The following is a 14,787-nucleotide window of genomic DNA, read 5'->3' on the forward strand; positions in this document are numbered from 1 at the left end:
CACTAGCAAAACACAAATATTAAACAAGTTTGAATGGACAAAAGTTCGAAGAACTCTAAAACATTCAATAAGGAAAGGCCATATTAAATTTCCCCAGTATTCTCAACCCCCTTGTTCTAGACAAGAACATCCCCTGTTTATATTCCTAAAAATTTAATACTGAACACCACTGACCACCTGGGAGAGGGAGGAAAGCATCTTAATTCTACAGACGGCCATGCCTATTCTTCTAAAACTGTACTCTCTTCATATGGTATAGGGACCTTTAAAATGGTTCAAACAAGTGTAAGTTACTGTTGAAGGGAAATGGAGTAGAGAAGACCTTACCCCTTTAATGTGGCTCCTAAGTTCATCTGATTCCAGGTCATGCATTCAAGTTGGGAGGTCATTTGGTATAAATTGTCACTGTTAGAGAAAAGCATCCAGAGTTAGAAATGCATAATACAAAAGACACATACACATGCAACTGTTTCTCCAAAAAGCAATCCACTTTTAACTTTCCTTTACAATGAAAGCCTCCACATTTTCCAGAATGACAGAATACAGGAGTCTGAAATGATTTTCATTTCATCCCACTGATCTCTGCACGTCGTTCACTCCACACACAGCGGAAAGGATGTGAGAATAATTTGGAAGCCTTTAAAAAACCTTAGTAGAGCACACACTGAAGTTTCTAAAGAGGTATTAAACCTCTGAAGGGAAGAGGCTGAAGGGAGTGAAACTTTGAAAGGCAACACAGGCTGGATAGCTCAACATTAAAGTTAAAAGCCTGGAGCTGAAAGTAAAAAGACAGCAGATTAATTATTCGTGAAAAGGCCGTTAAGTTGTTTTAATCAAAAGGATAAGTATCGTGTGGATTATAAGGGCCTGAAAAGCCAAAGAGTGATGGGTGACGGATGGTCTAATACTCAAGGATGTGACAAGCGACAGAAAGAGGATGATAAACTCTAGATACAACTGAAGGAATCATTCTCTATAAATTGTAGAGTCACAGAGTGTTTTTTTTAAAGCCCCCAACTCAGTTCTAGATTATATGAGGGAAAACAATGGCTGATCATTTACATTAATACCCCAAAGGAAAAATATCCCACCATATAAACCAACCAAAAGTTTTTCTTTCCCTTTTTTTTTGCACATACAACTCTTAAAAATATCATTATTACATATGCTTTAAAACACATCTCTAAATGCATTATAGAAGAGCTATCACATCTATTTCCCAAAACAACACCCTTCTCAAAGTATCCCGCATGCACAACTCATGAACAACTTTATTATATGCTTTTATGTTTATTAATTTATTAATTTTATATTTATCTCCTTCCTAAAAAACTAGCACATAACTCAATTACCAGAAATCTCCTGAGTAACCAAGCTCAACTAGGAATAAATGTAGTTCTGAACCGAAATGGTTAATTATGAAATTTGAGACCCAAGAGATTAATGGTTTGTCTGGGAACGCTTGGTCTAAACACATTACAGAAGAACATTTCCACTCCACCTTCATGGCAGAAGGGAAAGAAGGTAAGAAGCTTTCAGTATGTAATGTATGATACCAGATTGCAAATTCTGGACAATATCCACCTTGTCACGGCATTCCTTTGGACCGCTTCATCCATCGGGCAGAGGTAACACCAAAGTTTAATTAAGAGGTTTTGTAAGGCCAGCCAAACTGGGGACTTGTGGAGGGGTGAGGGAAATTACAGTATTTATCCCTTGGAATAAATGAACACCATGCTCTCTCTCAGCATAGCTTGATAAATCATGGTGGAGTCCATCTGCCTCTCATACAATCACTGAAAATTATTTGGAATTCTTCAGTGGTGGGTACACAGGATAAGGAGGAAATCAGATTCCAGGAGGGAATTTTACGTATGAAATGTGAAGTGACTTCAAACTCGAAGTACGTGTAGTTTCATTAGTCAGTGCATATCTGGACCCCATCATTCATCCCTGTGTCTGACTGGCTATTATGCTACCACAATATCCTACATATCAATGAAAAAAAAAATGATTAGTTTCTCCTGCAGCTTCCCTGTTCACAGCAGTGGCCGGTGCTGGTCTGTGCCACTACATTTCGCAATTCCACGAATTCTTGCTGTAAGGCCAGTGTAATTAATTCCTGAAGGACCCCAATTTTTATTAGAAGTGCCAGCCTGCTGCATTTAACATGGGAGAGTTTCTTGAACTTTCTTTGGGCTGACAGTTCATTAATAAGCGGCCTCCTCCACAATCTCTACTGGTTTTTGTTCTCCTGCGCCTTTTCATCAGGCAATCCATTTATTAATCTTGCCATTAATCTCAGCCAACAGGCATTGTATTCCCCAGGCAGCTCTCTATTTTTGTCACTGATTTTTAAAAAATTGTTCACCAACTAAAATCACTCAGCCCCAGTTGACAATTTTCCTAGGTCCTATTGGGATGTGGGATCTTTCTGAAATTATTTCCTCCTTGCCCAAGACTAAGAACACTGTAATTTTCAAGAGGTCTGAGAAGCAAGATGAGTGACAGAAGTTTACACACATGGGTCAATGAGTCCCAAATATCTAACTTTATGATTTACGAATTTTCTCACAGACTTAAAGAATAGTCCAGCAGATTCCTAAAGAGAAAATAATTTTAAGGACATTTTCTTGGCCCCCAGAAAGAAAACCTTCTAAAATACAGAATCTATGTCCTATATATGTATCTTCCTAGTGGGTGCTTGATAAATACTCTACCACACTGCCCAGTATGGTAGCCACTAGTCAGACATGGCTATTGAGCACTTGAAATATGGAGAGTACCACACGTTGAAATAAGATTTGGGCTTTTGAGGTTAAATAGAATATTTTAAAAATTAATTTCCTGTTTCTTATTTTTTTTAATGTGGCTATTAGAAAATTTCAAATTACATAGATGACTTGCATTATGTTTCTATCGAACAGTGCTACTCGGTAAATGTTAAGACCTTGAGCATATCAGTTCAGTTCTCTGCACCTCAGTTTTCTCATCTGTTAAATGGGAATATTAATCTCAATCAGTCTAACTTTACCAGGATGTTGTGAGGCTCTAATACTGGCTCTTTCAAGACTACACAGATAATATATTTTAACTTTTTCTAATCCATCAAATTTTGTATAGTACATTCACACATCACCAACACTCCTCACAACAATTGTGAGGCAGGTGTAATTATGATCCCCATTTATCGGAGGAGGACGGGGGCTCAGAGAAGTGCCTAGTGCTGACTTGCCTGATGCCCCCACCTCTACCCTGCTAGGCCCCTTTAAAGGCTTCCTGGCATTATTTGACCTCTGAACCTTGTCCTCTCACTACCATTTAAATGATAGTAAAAATAATATAGTAATACAAACAGGAGTCTGGAGGCGAAACAGCACATATTCAAGGGAGCATCGTGACCTTCTCTGTCTCCAAGATGTGGTGCCCAACCGCATCCTCTTCACCTGATTAAGAACAGTGTGCCAAGATCCCAGTAGGACCCTCACTTCGGTTTCAGTGGTCCTGATAGCTCAGCTTGCAAATCCTCATAAGGGGAGAGAAGGTGGAAAGGGCCAATGGGGAAGGACTTTCAGAAAATCCCCAAGCAAAAACCAAACAAATAACAACAACCACCAAGTAGGTTTCCTGAGGCTGGCCATAGGATCAGAGCACAATCTTAAACCACATCCTGCCTTCTGTTGGCGGCAACTCCTCAGCGGCTCAGTCAGTCGGCTTGGCTGGCACCATCTTTCAGCTGGATGGCAGTGACAGTAATGACAATAGCTGCTGCTGGGAGAGGATAAAATGCAAATTTGAACTAAAAATACTGGTCCCAAGCATGCTCAAAATATGATCTCTCTGGGCAGTTGGTCAACACCCAGCTCTCATCATGAAAATCCATGAAAAGAGGCAGCACCAGTAGAGGAAAATGTGACCCCTGGCAAATAAAGCATCTAATTACTAAATAACCACTGTAGGTGTCGACCACCTCATTCCCAGAGGAGATCAGATAAGCCGCAGTGGTCATGTAGGCATTTCAGCTCCCCATCTAACTCTGTCTGTTTGGAAGTGAACTCTGAAATTGCTGGCTGCCAAAATATATTCCAAAAGTCATGGTGTCTTTTATATTTTTAAGTAGATCTTTAAACAGAAAAAGTCACTGGTTTCCTATGTAAGAAATGTTTGAAGTTGGAAGCAAGGGAGAGAGGAAAGAAACTTCTATAACTGGGATTAATGCAAGTTGGAGTGAAATAAAAGGAAGTCAGTCCTAGCAAAAAGGGGAACTTAAAAGGAAATCAGTAGTAGATCATATAGAGTTTGCTTTGGCCTGGACTGCAGTATTACTGAGTTCTTGACCTCTGCACAAAAAGAAAGGAAGAGAAAAGCTCTCGGCTATTATCTGGACCAGAACTCCCCCACTCTTCAAATGCATGTGTAATTCAAGTACATTTTCATCTTTAAGTGTGTTTAAGTATATCCAGCAGAACAAAGTAGAAAAGTCCTTATTACCACTGGAATGGAACTGTTGAACCTGATTAAGACTGGAGCTACCTCTGCCAGATGGTTGCTGGCTGGCAAACCAGCAACTTGCTAGAAGAAAAGTATTTCCCGAGATCAAGGGAAAAAATTCCTAATAAGAAAAAGGCACATGTAACTGGCATCTGTGAACAGAATTCATGACGTTTCCAGGGTTTGCTGTAATAGCTCTGCCCCACGCCTCTACCTGACGACCCAACGCTCATGCACAGAGGCTGCAGCCAAACTTCCACGCAGACTCCTGCGTTCTTCCCTCCAAGGCGCCACGGAGGCTGCCTGTTCAGAAATTTCTGCCCAGCAGGCCATGGTGAATAATCATTTTACAGTCAATCTCTTGGTATTGTAATTTCTCTCTAGCTCACCAGTTAACCAAAGAAAAACCCACAGGGGATTCCACTTCTATTAATAAACACTTGGTCAGCACAAATGTTGCAGGAATAATTGAAACTAGATTTTTCCCGCTCCCTGGAGACAAGTCCAATTCAAGCCTTTCTTTGGCTTTGATAACACTGCCCACCACCCTGGAAACCATTTCAGACTTTCTGCCTTCATGCCTACCTATATGGGAAACAAATATCAGTATTGTCTTAAACGAAACTTGGACACCATGTACAATGTTTGTAGACGACACGTATGAAGAGGCATTATTAATTATGATTTTATTTCTTCGGTGACAGATGTCCTCTGATTTAATTCTACATTGAAGGCTAACCTAAATGGTAGATCATGTACTTCCCACTGACCGGATTCCCCAGAAGCTCTATGGCTGCTAAGGAAGCTTCTCTCACATGGAAGACAGTCTACCGGTAACAGGCTCCACTGTCAACTTCATCATTGGATTGAATTGTCAACATTCAATTAAAAATATTCAAATTAGCAATGACTGCTTCTGAATTGGAATAGTTTTACCTGCTAGGGGGCCAAAGGAAACATGCATTCTCATTTAAATTAGTAGCACAGTTGCTAAAAATGAATATGTAAACCTAGTAAGAGTGCAAAAAGAAAAGGAAACTAGAATGTCTAAAAAAAAGTGTATGGGGGAATATTTTTCAAACACAGGGCACAGAACTCCTTTTCAAAGTAGCTGTGAGAATCAACCTGTGAAATGGGCATGGTCAGGGACTGTGGGCTCCAAGGAGCTCAGCAGGCTGACGGAGAGAGGGGGACTTGTGGAAGAGGATCCAAGGGAAGTGAGCAGGGAAGGCCCAGCTAGCTGCCTGTTCTAGGTCAAAATCAGGGGAAAACTGTGCTTAGTGTGGTCGGACTTCACTACTTTTTCCCCTCAGGGTAGCATGGGGTCCCTCCTTCCCTGGGACCTTGCCTCTGAGCAAGCACAGACCAGGGTGGCCCTGGAAGCTGTCGCTCCCCCTGGGTCTGGATGGAAGGGAGAAAGGTCTCTGCCACTTCTGCCTGTTTCTTTAGGAGCCTGGACTGAACTTCAGTAGTTCACGCCCAGTGAGTGGTAAAGGGAAAGCTGGAGGAGTCTGGAGCTTGACAGACAGCTGCTTTGTGAGTTAAGACTTCAGGATTAAGTTCAAGTTGGCTCCTACAATACTCACCAACGAAAATACCGCCTCTGATCCACTGAGCGATTTCAATTGAAAACTATGGGTAAAACTAATGGATAACGGGGTTTCTTTCACAAATGTGAGGAATAAAGACCTTCCTCTAGCAAGACCTAAGGCAGATGCCACGTTTGGAAAGGAATGGCACTTAACCATCAGGAGAGGCAGCAGGGTGCAGAGGGTGGGAAGATGGATTCTGGAGCCTCACACTTGCTCTGTCCCTTACTGTGTCACACTGGGCAAATTCACCTCCAGGGCTTCAGTTTCCTCCTCTGTAAAATGGGGGTGATAACCTATTGCCTACCTCAAAGAGTTTCAGATTAAATGTAAATAAGTCAATACTTGTGAAGCGCTCAAAATGGTTTCTGGAAGTAGTAAGTTTATATAAGCATTTGTTCTTACCATTTATTAGCAAAGGTGCTGGCACAGACTGTATAAGGGGAATATTCCAGGTGGAGGACACTAAGTGACTTGGAATCCCTCAGCGATTCAGAGCACACATGAGCTTTGAAGGCAGAGAGACTAAGAATCAAATCTTGGTTCTGATTCTCACTCGCTGTGTAACTTGAGCAAGTTACTTGGAGTCTCTGAACCTATCACCTCTTCAGTAGAGTGCGGATTACCATACCAACCTCGTAGGTAATCAGAAGAACTAAATGAGTAAACTGAGTGAAGCACGCAGCGCAGTGCCCAGCAGCACACAATATGCAGTGAAGCCTAGTGATTACGTAATAAGGGCCATGATTGCTGGGCTCCAGAAGGGCTGAAATCTGTTCCAGAATTCTTTAGACAAAATTCTACCCACTCTCAATACGGTGGGGAGAGAGTATGGAGAAAACTATCTCCTAACACTTCCCGTAAGTTGATTGGGGTGTCATTTTCTATTCACTACTAATCACATCTGTGTAAAGCTGTAACTCCTCCGATCTGTAACCTGAAAGAGAGGAGAGAATCACTTTACAGTTCTCTCAGAATAGGGAGAGAATTTTGAGAATTTCCTCAAAGCAAATTCACATTGTGCAGTGCTTATTTAATGTCAGCGTATGTACCATTACCTTTAGGTCATGTGGGAAGGGAGACTAAATCCAAGAATGGGGAGACAGAAGCTTTGGAAGGGCAGGGCAAAGAAGCTGGGCAGGCTGCCTTAGGGGGTCAAGTGCAACAAGTCAAACAAAATACAGGCAAGCCTTTCACAGGAGGTCCCAGGTTTAGACAGAAAAGGGAACAGAGCCAGGGATCAGAAGAACCACTGAATATCTAAAAGTTTAGCCGTTAAGTGGTTAAAGTTTAGTTGTACTTCCTATGCTTTTTCAAACACTGTGTTCACAAAAGCATTTAAATATCCTTCAAACATTTTTAGGAGTAGGGAAGAAGGAAATGACATAACCGTAATGGTAGTAATGTTGATGCACAGATCCAGTTTTAAAACATCCCTACAAATGTCCATCCATCATTACTGCAGGGCAAGTACCTGATCTTTGAAAAGTGATTAGAAATGCTGTCAATTTAGAGTGGGTGGAGCTTCAAAGACTCAGCACAAACTTCAAGGAAGCAAACTTTTCCTATGGGGTCACAAATTTTTTTTCAGGAGATATTACTTAAGAGATTTTCCTGTAACAAGAGAAAATGGTATTTTTATGACATTCATATAAAAATGAGCAAAGAAGTTCCAATTATGTAGAAAGAAGAAAGGGATAAACAAATATCTCTGAAAGATGAACCTGACAAAATTGATTTATACAGTGGCCAGTTAGAAGATGGATTAGAAAATGTGAAATTTTTATGTATAAAATGCAATCCAAGTGATTTTTCCTGCTTCCATAGTAACCACTAATTCAGCCCTAAGTCAAAATCCACCACAGGGACTCAGTTTGGAGAACTGCTGCTAAGACAGAAGTCGTGATCACTTTATCCCCTACTCATTTTTAGGCTGTTCAGTCCCTTCTTAGGGACCCACAGGGTGGATCTAGGCTTGAAGAGGGGAGAGTAAGAAATGTGTGTAACTGTGTCACTACTGAACCAGACTCCAAAGCCTCGCAGTCCCCAACCTCCAAGCAGGTAACCGGACCCATCTAAATAGCACCCATTCCAGCATCAAGGTCTTCCTCTCTGCTTGGGGTGAGGCATCAGCCAGGAGCCAAGGGAGAATGACTGGGTCAAGGTCATCTCACTGGGAGCCATTCCATCTGTTCCCCCAATGGCTAGAATAAGAGCAATGCTACTCTGGCAATAGGCAGGAGCAGCTCCTTAAAAAGGATGGCAATGACCCTACCACCTCAGTTTTGCTTGGAGAGGGGGTTCACAACAGAGATTTCAGATCCTGTACCTATTCCAGTGAGTTGACCCACCAAGGGAAGGTGCAAAGATGGCTGCTCGGGACAGATCACTGGGCCTGAGGTGCCAAAGAACAGAACTGGGTTCTAACTAGAGAGGGAGAAAAGGAGGGTGAGAAGGTGTGACCATTCAATACCTCTATCTGGGCAAAATGCATGTCTTTCCCCCCCCACCTCTAAAATTAAAAAAAAAAAAGGCAGGGGGAGTAGGGAGGAAAAAAAGTTATCCTGAATCCAAGATCAGATTAGATATGCCGGATTTCCCGATCAAAAAGAAAGGTTTCCAAAATGTGTGTACTGTAGGCGTACAGAAGTAGACGGGCTCCACCCTGTCCCTCCCCGGTATGGGAGAATCAGACCAGTCCTAGGCTCGGTTTCATAAACACGTCGGAACATTGGCATGAGCCGCCTGCGGGCTCAGGAGCGAACATTCCTTCCCCTCCTCCACCTGTGGGGCTGCAGGTCCCCCAGGCGCGGCCATTCCTTCCACCAATCTCCCAGGGCAGACGCTTTTCCTTCCTTTATTACCTCACTACCTCCTTCCCTTGACGTCAGCCCCGGGTCTTCCAACAGAGGGGAGGGAGGATGGAGATGAGTCTGGGGTAGTCGGTATCAGGATCCCCGCAGCACCGGGTGGGGGGTAGGGATGGAATATGAGGTAATGCGCGCCCAATCCCCGGCATCCAAGGCCGCGATCTGCCACTTCCCTCCCTCCGCCCCACCATCCCGCCCAGCTCCAGCCGGTATAGTTACTAGGCAACCCTATCGGTGACGCGGGATGCCGGCCAAGTTCACCCAAAGTTGAAGAGTAAATTTGGGGGAGAGAAGGTGGAGGGTGGAGCAAGAACCTAGAGAAGGCACGAGGAGCTGGAAAAGAGTCTGCAAGGAAAAGAAGCTGGTCTTCGGCCTCACGGGAACAGGGAGAAGGGCGGGCGCGGGCTGGAGCGGTCTCCCCGCAGGTACCGCTGCCGCCCGACCACAGTCCCGCACACAGTCCGGGGTAGCTGGGCGCTGGGGACGACGCCCACAGAGTGGTGCTGCAGCCCGAGACTCTGAGGGACAGGGGTGGGGAGAAGGCTGTGGCCCGAGTGTACGCGCCCTCGAATTCGTCCCAGAGAAGGCTGGCGGATGTGGCCAGTGCGCGAGGAGTGAGAAGAAACGAGTGGGAGTGGACCCCGTGTTTAATCTTTGATCCCGAGGAAGCTGAAGTCCTCCCAGCAAAGAGCCCTTTTAAAAAATACTCCTCAATATCGGCTCGGTGCTTTGTGACCGCCTGGAGGGGTGGGATAGGGAGGGTGGGAGGGAGGGAGACGCAAGAGGGAAGAGATACGGGAACATATGTATATGTGTAACTGATTCACTTTGCTATAAAGCAGAAACTAACACACCATTGTAAAGCAATTATACCCCAATAAAGATGTTAAAAAAAAATACTCCTCAAAGCGCCGCTCTTTCTTCTTCATCGCCAAACAGTAATCGCCCTCATTTATATTCCAAGTAAGAACACGGTGTGTAGGGGGGACTTCCCTGGCGGTCCAGTGATTAAGACTCCGCGCTTCCACTGCAGGGGACGCGGGTTCGAGCCCTAGTCGCGGAGCTAAGATCCCGCATATCGGGCGGCGCGACCAAACGCAAAAAACCAACGTACACACACAAAGTAAGAACGCCGGGAGACGGGGAAAGCTATTTCTTTCAAATAGAAGCCAGGAGAGGGGCTTTCACATGCTTTTTGGAGACGAGTGGGCTAAAGGTGTACTTTGCCTCCAGGACCCTGCACGGCCGCATCCGGGCTGCCCCGCGTCGGACGTTCCCGTGCCCGCGGGCTCGAGCGCCCCCTCCGAGGTCGCGAGGACCTAGATGAGGTGCCGAGCGCCTTCCTACCTGCTGTAGGGCGTCCTCAGCAGCAGGGCCTGGCTGCCTGTGCAGCTGTCGGTGGGCGTGTGGCAGCCGTAGACTGGGGGCGGCACGGAGTACTGCTGTTCACCTGCAGAGAGCCAGGAGAGCGGGGTGAGAGCAGCACACCAAGGGCTGGGGGTGCGAGGCCGCGGTCAAGGGCTGGGGCAGAGCGTCCTGAGCTGGGCTCCCAGGCTGCGCTGGGGACACTGGGGCCTGGATGCCGGGGCGTGCAGAGAGACGGCCTACAGGCCACAGCGAGCTAAGCCTCTCACTTCACATTCCCTTAGCAGTCACGGCACAGAGCACCGAAAAGACCCTCTGGACATTCGCGGTCTCGGCTGAGCGGAGTTAACATACTTGGGGTGGGGGGAAACAATCTTTTCTTTTGAGTGAGATTAGGCTAATTATTTCTAAAATTCTTTTAGCTATCCTCTCCTCCCTTCCCCAATTTGCTGTGGGCTGGAAATTCCTGGGGAGTGAGGGGTAGCATGGAAGAAGGGGAGAAAGACCCCACATCATTCCCTCCTCTTACCCAGCGAGCCCTGCTGGCCCATGGGATCCTCGTGCTTGAAGGAGTGATTGGGGAACTGTGCCGCGTGATGCGAGGGCGTGTGACCGTAGCTGGGCGTCCCGTCAAAGGTGACCGTGCTGTATCCTGCGGGCGCGGCCAAGAGAGAAAGAGCGTCGGCGGGGAGTCAGGGACCGTGTGTCTGAACCAGAACCCGGGCGAGGAGCGCCCAGCCCCTCATTTGGATCCCGCTGCCTCAGCCCCCAAGGCTTGCAGCGAGAAGCCAGGCCCAATGTGACCTCGCGACAGGCTCCCCGTCCTTTCCCGAGTAAAACCCAGGCCTCCCCACCATTTCCCAATTTATTTACGCCCTTGTCTTTCACGGTGTCCGCCGCTTCTGCACCGAACACCTCGCAAGTATGAAAGCCGACAACCGCTCGGCGGAGAAAGTTGTTCTCTCCCCAAAACTGGGCAGCGCGGGCGACCGAAATGAATCTGCTCGCCTGACCCGGCGCTGACTCGCAGCCGTAAATCAGAGGCCCGCGCACCAACTTTCATTTATTACTCGGGGCCAGTTAAACGGCATGGGCTTTAAATGGGGAGAGTAATTACAGAGTAATGTTATCTGTCTGAGGCTGTGCGACCCGACACCATTGACACCCAAGGCCCTCGGGAAAGCTGGTGAGGGGGAAAAAGAAGGGGCCTTTCAAGTTGGGCCCACGGGCCTCGACCCTGCGCCCTCCTCCTTCCTACCTCGGACCCACCTCGCGCCCAGCGGGTCGGACTGTGACCACCATTGCCGGGGCGGACTTCCTCGCGCACCAGTCCAGGAAGCCTGTTTGTTTCAGTGTGCCTGAGACTCTACCTCCCTTTCCCTCCATGGTATGCACTGGTCTTCTGCCTCAGTTTCCCTGCCGAGAAACCGAGGGCAATACCGCCCGTATTCTTCCCCAGCTCTCCGAAAGTGAGGGGGAAAAAAAACCCAAAAACGTGTTAGTTGAGAAACGTAGTCTCCTTCTGTGACTATTGTCACTAAATTACTTTAAACATTTACCCCACTAGCTTCCGCAAAACTGTAGCTGCCTCTGGGGAAAAAGTATCCTCCAGCTAAGATAAAGATCAGTTCTGAGCCCTGAACCCGATGGTGGGGTCCCTGACTATGCGCAGGCTCAGTAGTCTCTGGCCTGAGGTCCTGACCAAGTGACTAATCAGATTGGTCCAGACGCTCACATCGGCTCCCTGCAGGGCCACTGGGCCGGACCCAGTCCCCCCACCCTCAGCCCCGCCTCTGGGCACTGAGCTGAGTCTCCAAACCCCCGCTCAATTCTTGGGAGTGGGATAAGTCAAATGAACCCCATTCCCCCACTCTTGCCCCAGACATGGTCAAGACTCTACAACAGGTGTCCAGTGAAGACTCAGATTGAACAGTGAAAGGTGGCCATTACCCACATCTTTCAAATACACATCTCCCCCCCAAAAAAACAAAACCCGACCTTCTACAGTCCACTTCGGGGAATGTGGTGTGTCAGTGTGGGAGGGAGGGTTTGAACAGGTCTTCATTACCGGATTGTACAGGGCAGTCCAAGTCTCACGCACCAATAGGCGCCACAGGTTGACAACTTGAGAAGCCACCAGCTTTTATAATTTACATGACCCCAGAGGCCTCCATTTCTGGCCTGCTAAGTGGGCAAAGATAACCCCCGCCCCGTTAGCTGTCAGGAGTGGGTGAGCACGCTTGGGCTTCCAGGCACTTCATTTTGGGAGCAGAGGCCAGGCTGTGTTTAAGGCCTACCAGTCTGCTGACAAACGAAATTTGGCTCCAAGCACCCAGTTTTGCAGAGGGAAGGCCGAATTTTCAAAGACCGTTTTTTAAATAAAGAGGAGAAACAGAAGCAATAAAGAAGTTGTCTCTAGACGAACCCTTCTCCATTCCTGAGCCGATGAGAAGGCAGTGGCCCGGGCACCGTGCTGTCCTCGGAGGCGGGCTCCGCAACCTTCGGTGCGCGGCTAGGGCCACGGGTTGCGGGCTGCAGCCCCTGCGCCGGCCGCGTCGCCTCCGCGCCCCGCGAGGCTCCCAAGGACCCGTCCCAGACCGGACACCGGACCGCTGGGCAGAGGCTGGCCTCCAACCCCCTCTCGCAGTCCCCCTCCCCGGAGAGGGGATGGGCTTCAGTGAAAGGGCCCTCAGAGAGGAGGGAGAGCTCTTTAAATTAGAAACTTATCGGATGCGGAACTGATCAGAGCGTGCTGTCCCGGGGCCTAGCGCTGAGCCAGGCGCGGAGGGCGCGGGGGCGTAGGCCGGGGGAGGGACAGCTGCCGGCAGAAAGGGGCAGCGTGTTCAAAGGCTCCTTGTACAGGCCTTAGAGGGAGAGGCTCGAGGGGCCAAGGTAGCGCCTTTCCCACGATTAGTCTCGGCCGGGGAAGGGAATGCAACCTTGACCGCGGGGAGAGGCGAGACACGCTGTGCGCCTCTCTCCCCCGCCCGACGCAGCGGAGGAGCCCGGGAACCGCCTGGCCGGGCCAGGCCCCGCGGGAGCTGAGGGATGAAGTGGACAGCAGGCTCAGTCAGGAAGGTGGTCCCAAGGCTGAAAATCATGACTCCGCAGCTGCCGCAGCATACGGGGAAATTTGTCCCGCAACGAAATACCCTCTCCAATGCGACCCAAGGGGGGCGCCCTTGGCCCTAGGGCTGAGCTGGTGTCCCCACGTGACACTAGGGTGGCCCGGTGATAACAAGGCCTCCTGTAGGTATAGGGTGCTGCGCGCCAGCCGGTCTGGGGGAATCGGGCAGACTGTCAAGCAGTCTTTGTCTTCCTTTCCCAAACCCTGCACTTAGTCTAGGGCTATCGAAGTCCTCGCCCTTCTTGTGCCCCGGCAAATACCCGACCCCTCACACAGACTACAGTGGGTTGGGTGCCCATCCAGCAGGGAAGAGAAAATCCATCTCAACAGCGGGGCCTAGATCCCTGGGAAAGGAGGTAGAAATAACCTAGAATGGTCTGGGTTTGAGTCCAAGTTCTGCCACAGAGAGATCTCCTGCACACATTATCTCTTAGAGCCTAGATTTCCTCATCCAAAAATAAGGGGCTCCTCCAGTGTCACGCTGTGAGCTTCCTGAAAGGCTGAGGCACTTTAATTGTCTTAACATTCGATCCCCAGTGCCTGGCACAGAGTAGGTGCTCAATAAATGTTTCCTGAATTGATATTTAGAAGCAAGATTAGAATACCAGCTATAATATTTAAGCAATTGGAAAAAAATGAGGTGTGATACCTTGGGGTGGGGGGAGGTTCAAGAGTGCCAGCAATTGTCCCCACCCCTGGGCCACTGCTAGGTTGCCCTGCCTGGGGACAGGGATCTCGAAGCTTGATTCCTCTCCGCCTCGGCCTGCTGATGGCCATTGCCACACTTTGGGGAAGGAATTGATGCCCTTGCTTTCCCCTGGTTAAGCCTCCTGCCAAGACTCTACATTGCTGGGAGAGCTGCAGGAAGCCCAGAAATCGAGAGAATAAATCTGAAATCTCAGGGCCCCAGGGCCCACTCTGGTTGCCAATGCCAGGGTTGAGGCACAAGTGGCTTCTGACATCCGACCCCAGCTCCCAGCTGCTGACTGAGTCCCAAGGACTGGTCAAGTGTGATCCCTTTATGTTTTGATTACAAGAGAGAACCTAAGCCCGAAGAAGACAGGAACCCGCTTACAGGCTGTGGCCTGGATCTGGGGCCGCCTCTCTACTGGGCTATTTCCCAGGATGGGGAGGGGGGACTCCTTTACCTGCTAGTCGGTCTCCAGCTCCCAAGCCCCTTTTCTCTTTAACATCCTGGGCCTATCCTCTAGAAAAGAATTGGGATTTTTCCTTTAAGCATATTGCCCACTGGCTAGGATGCCCACAGTCTCACTCCTGAGGCTGAGTTGATGAAATTCTTGGCACCAGCACCCTGTAGAAGGATGGACCCAGGGATCCAATCAAA

General features: G+C 48.2%; 1 protein-coding gene across 7 annotated transcripts in view; it reads right to left on the minus strand.

The window, feature by feature from the left end:
• WT1 (WT1 transcription factor) overlaps nucleotides 1-14,787 on the minus strand; it is a 52,274-nt gene that overhangs the window by 34,683 nt on the left and 2,804 nt on the right. For 3 of the 7 annotated variants that reach the window (XM_032639524.1, XM_032639525.1, XM_032639523.1), the window contains exons 2-4: nucleotides 10,845-10,967; nucleotides 10,298-10,400; nucleotides 328-405 (exon numbers count right to left, since the gene is read on the minus strand). In XM_032639524.1, coding sequence (XP_032495415.1) covers nucleotides 328-405; nucleotides 10,298-10,400; nucleotides 10,845-10,967 — 304 coding nt within the window. Of the gene's footprint in view, nucleotides 1-327; nucleotides 406-8,944; nucleotides 9,045-10,297; nucleotides 10,401-10,844; nucleotides 10,968-12,740; nucleotides 12,971-14,787 lie in introns of those variants that run through there. The other 4 variants (XM_032639528.1, XM_032639527.1, XM_032639529.1 and 1 more) reach the window with 4 other exon arrangements.

This window comes from Phocoena sinus, chromosome 8 (genome assembly GCF_008692025.1).
Source record: "Phocoena sinus isolate mPhoSin1 chromosome 8, mPhoSin1.pri, whole genome shotgun sequence".
NCBI classification, from domain to species: Eukaryota; Metazoa; Chordata; class Mammalia; order Artiodactyla; family Phocoenidae; genus Phocoena; species Phocoena sinus.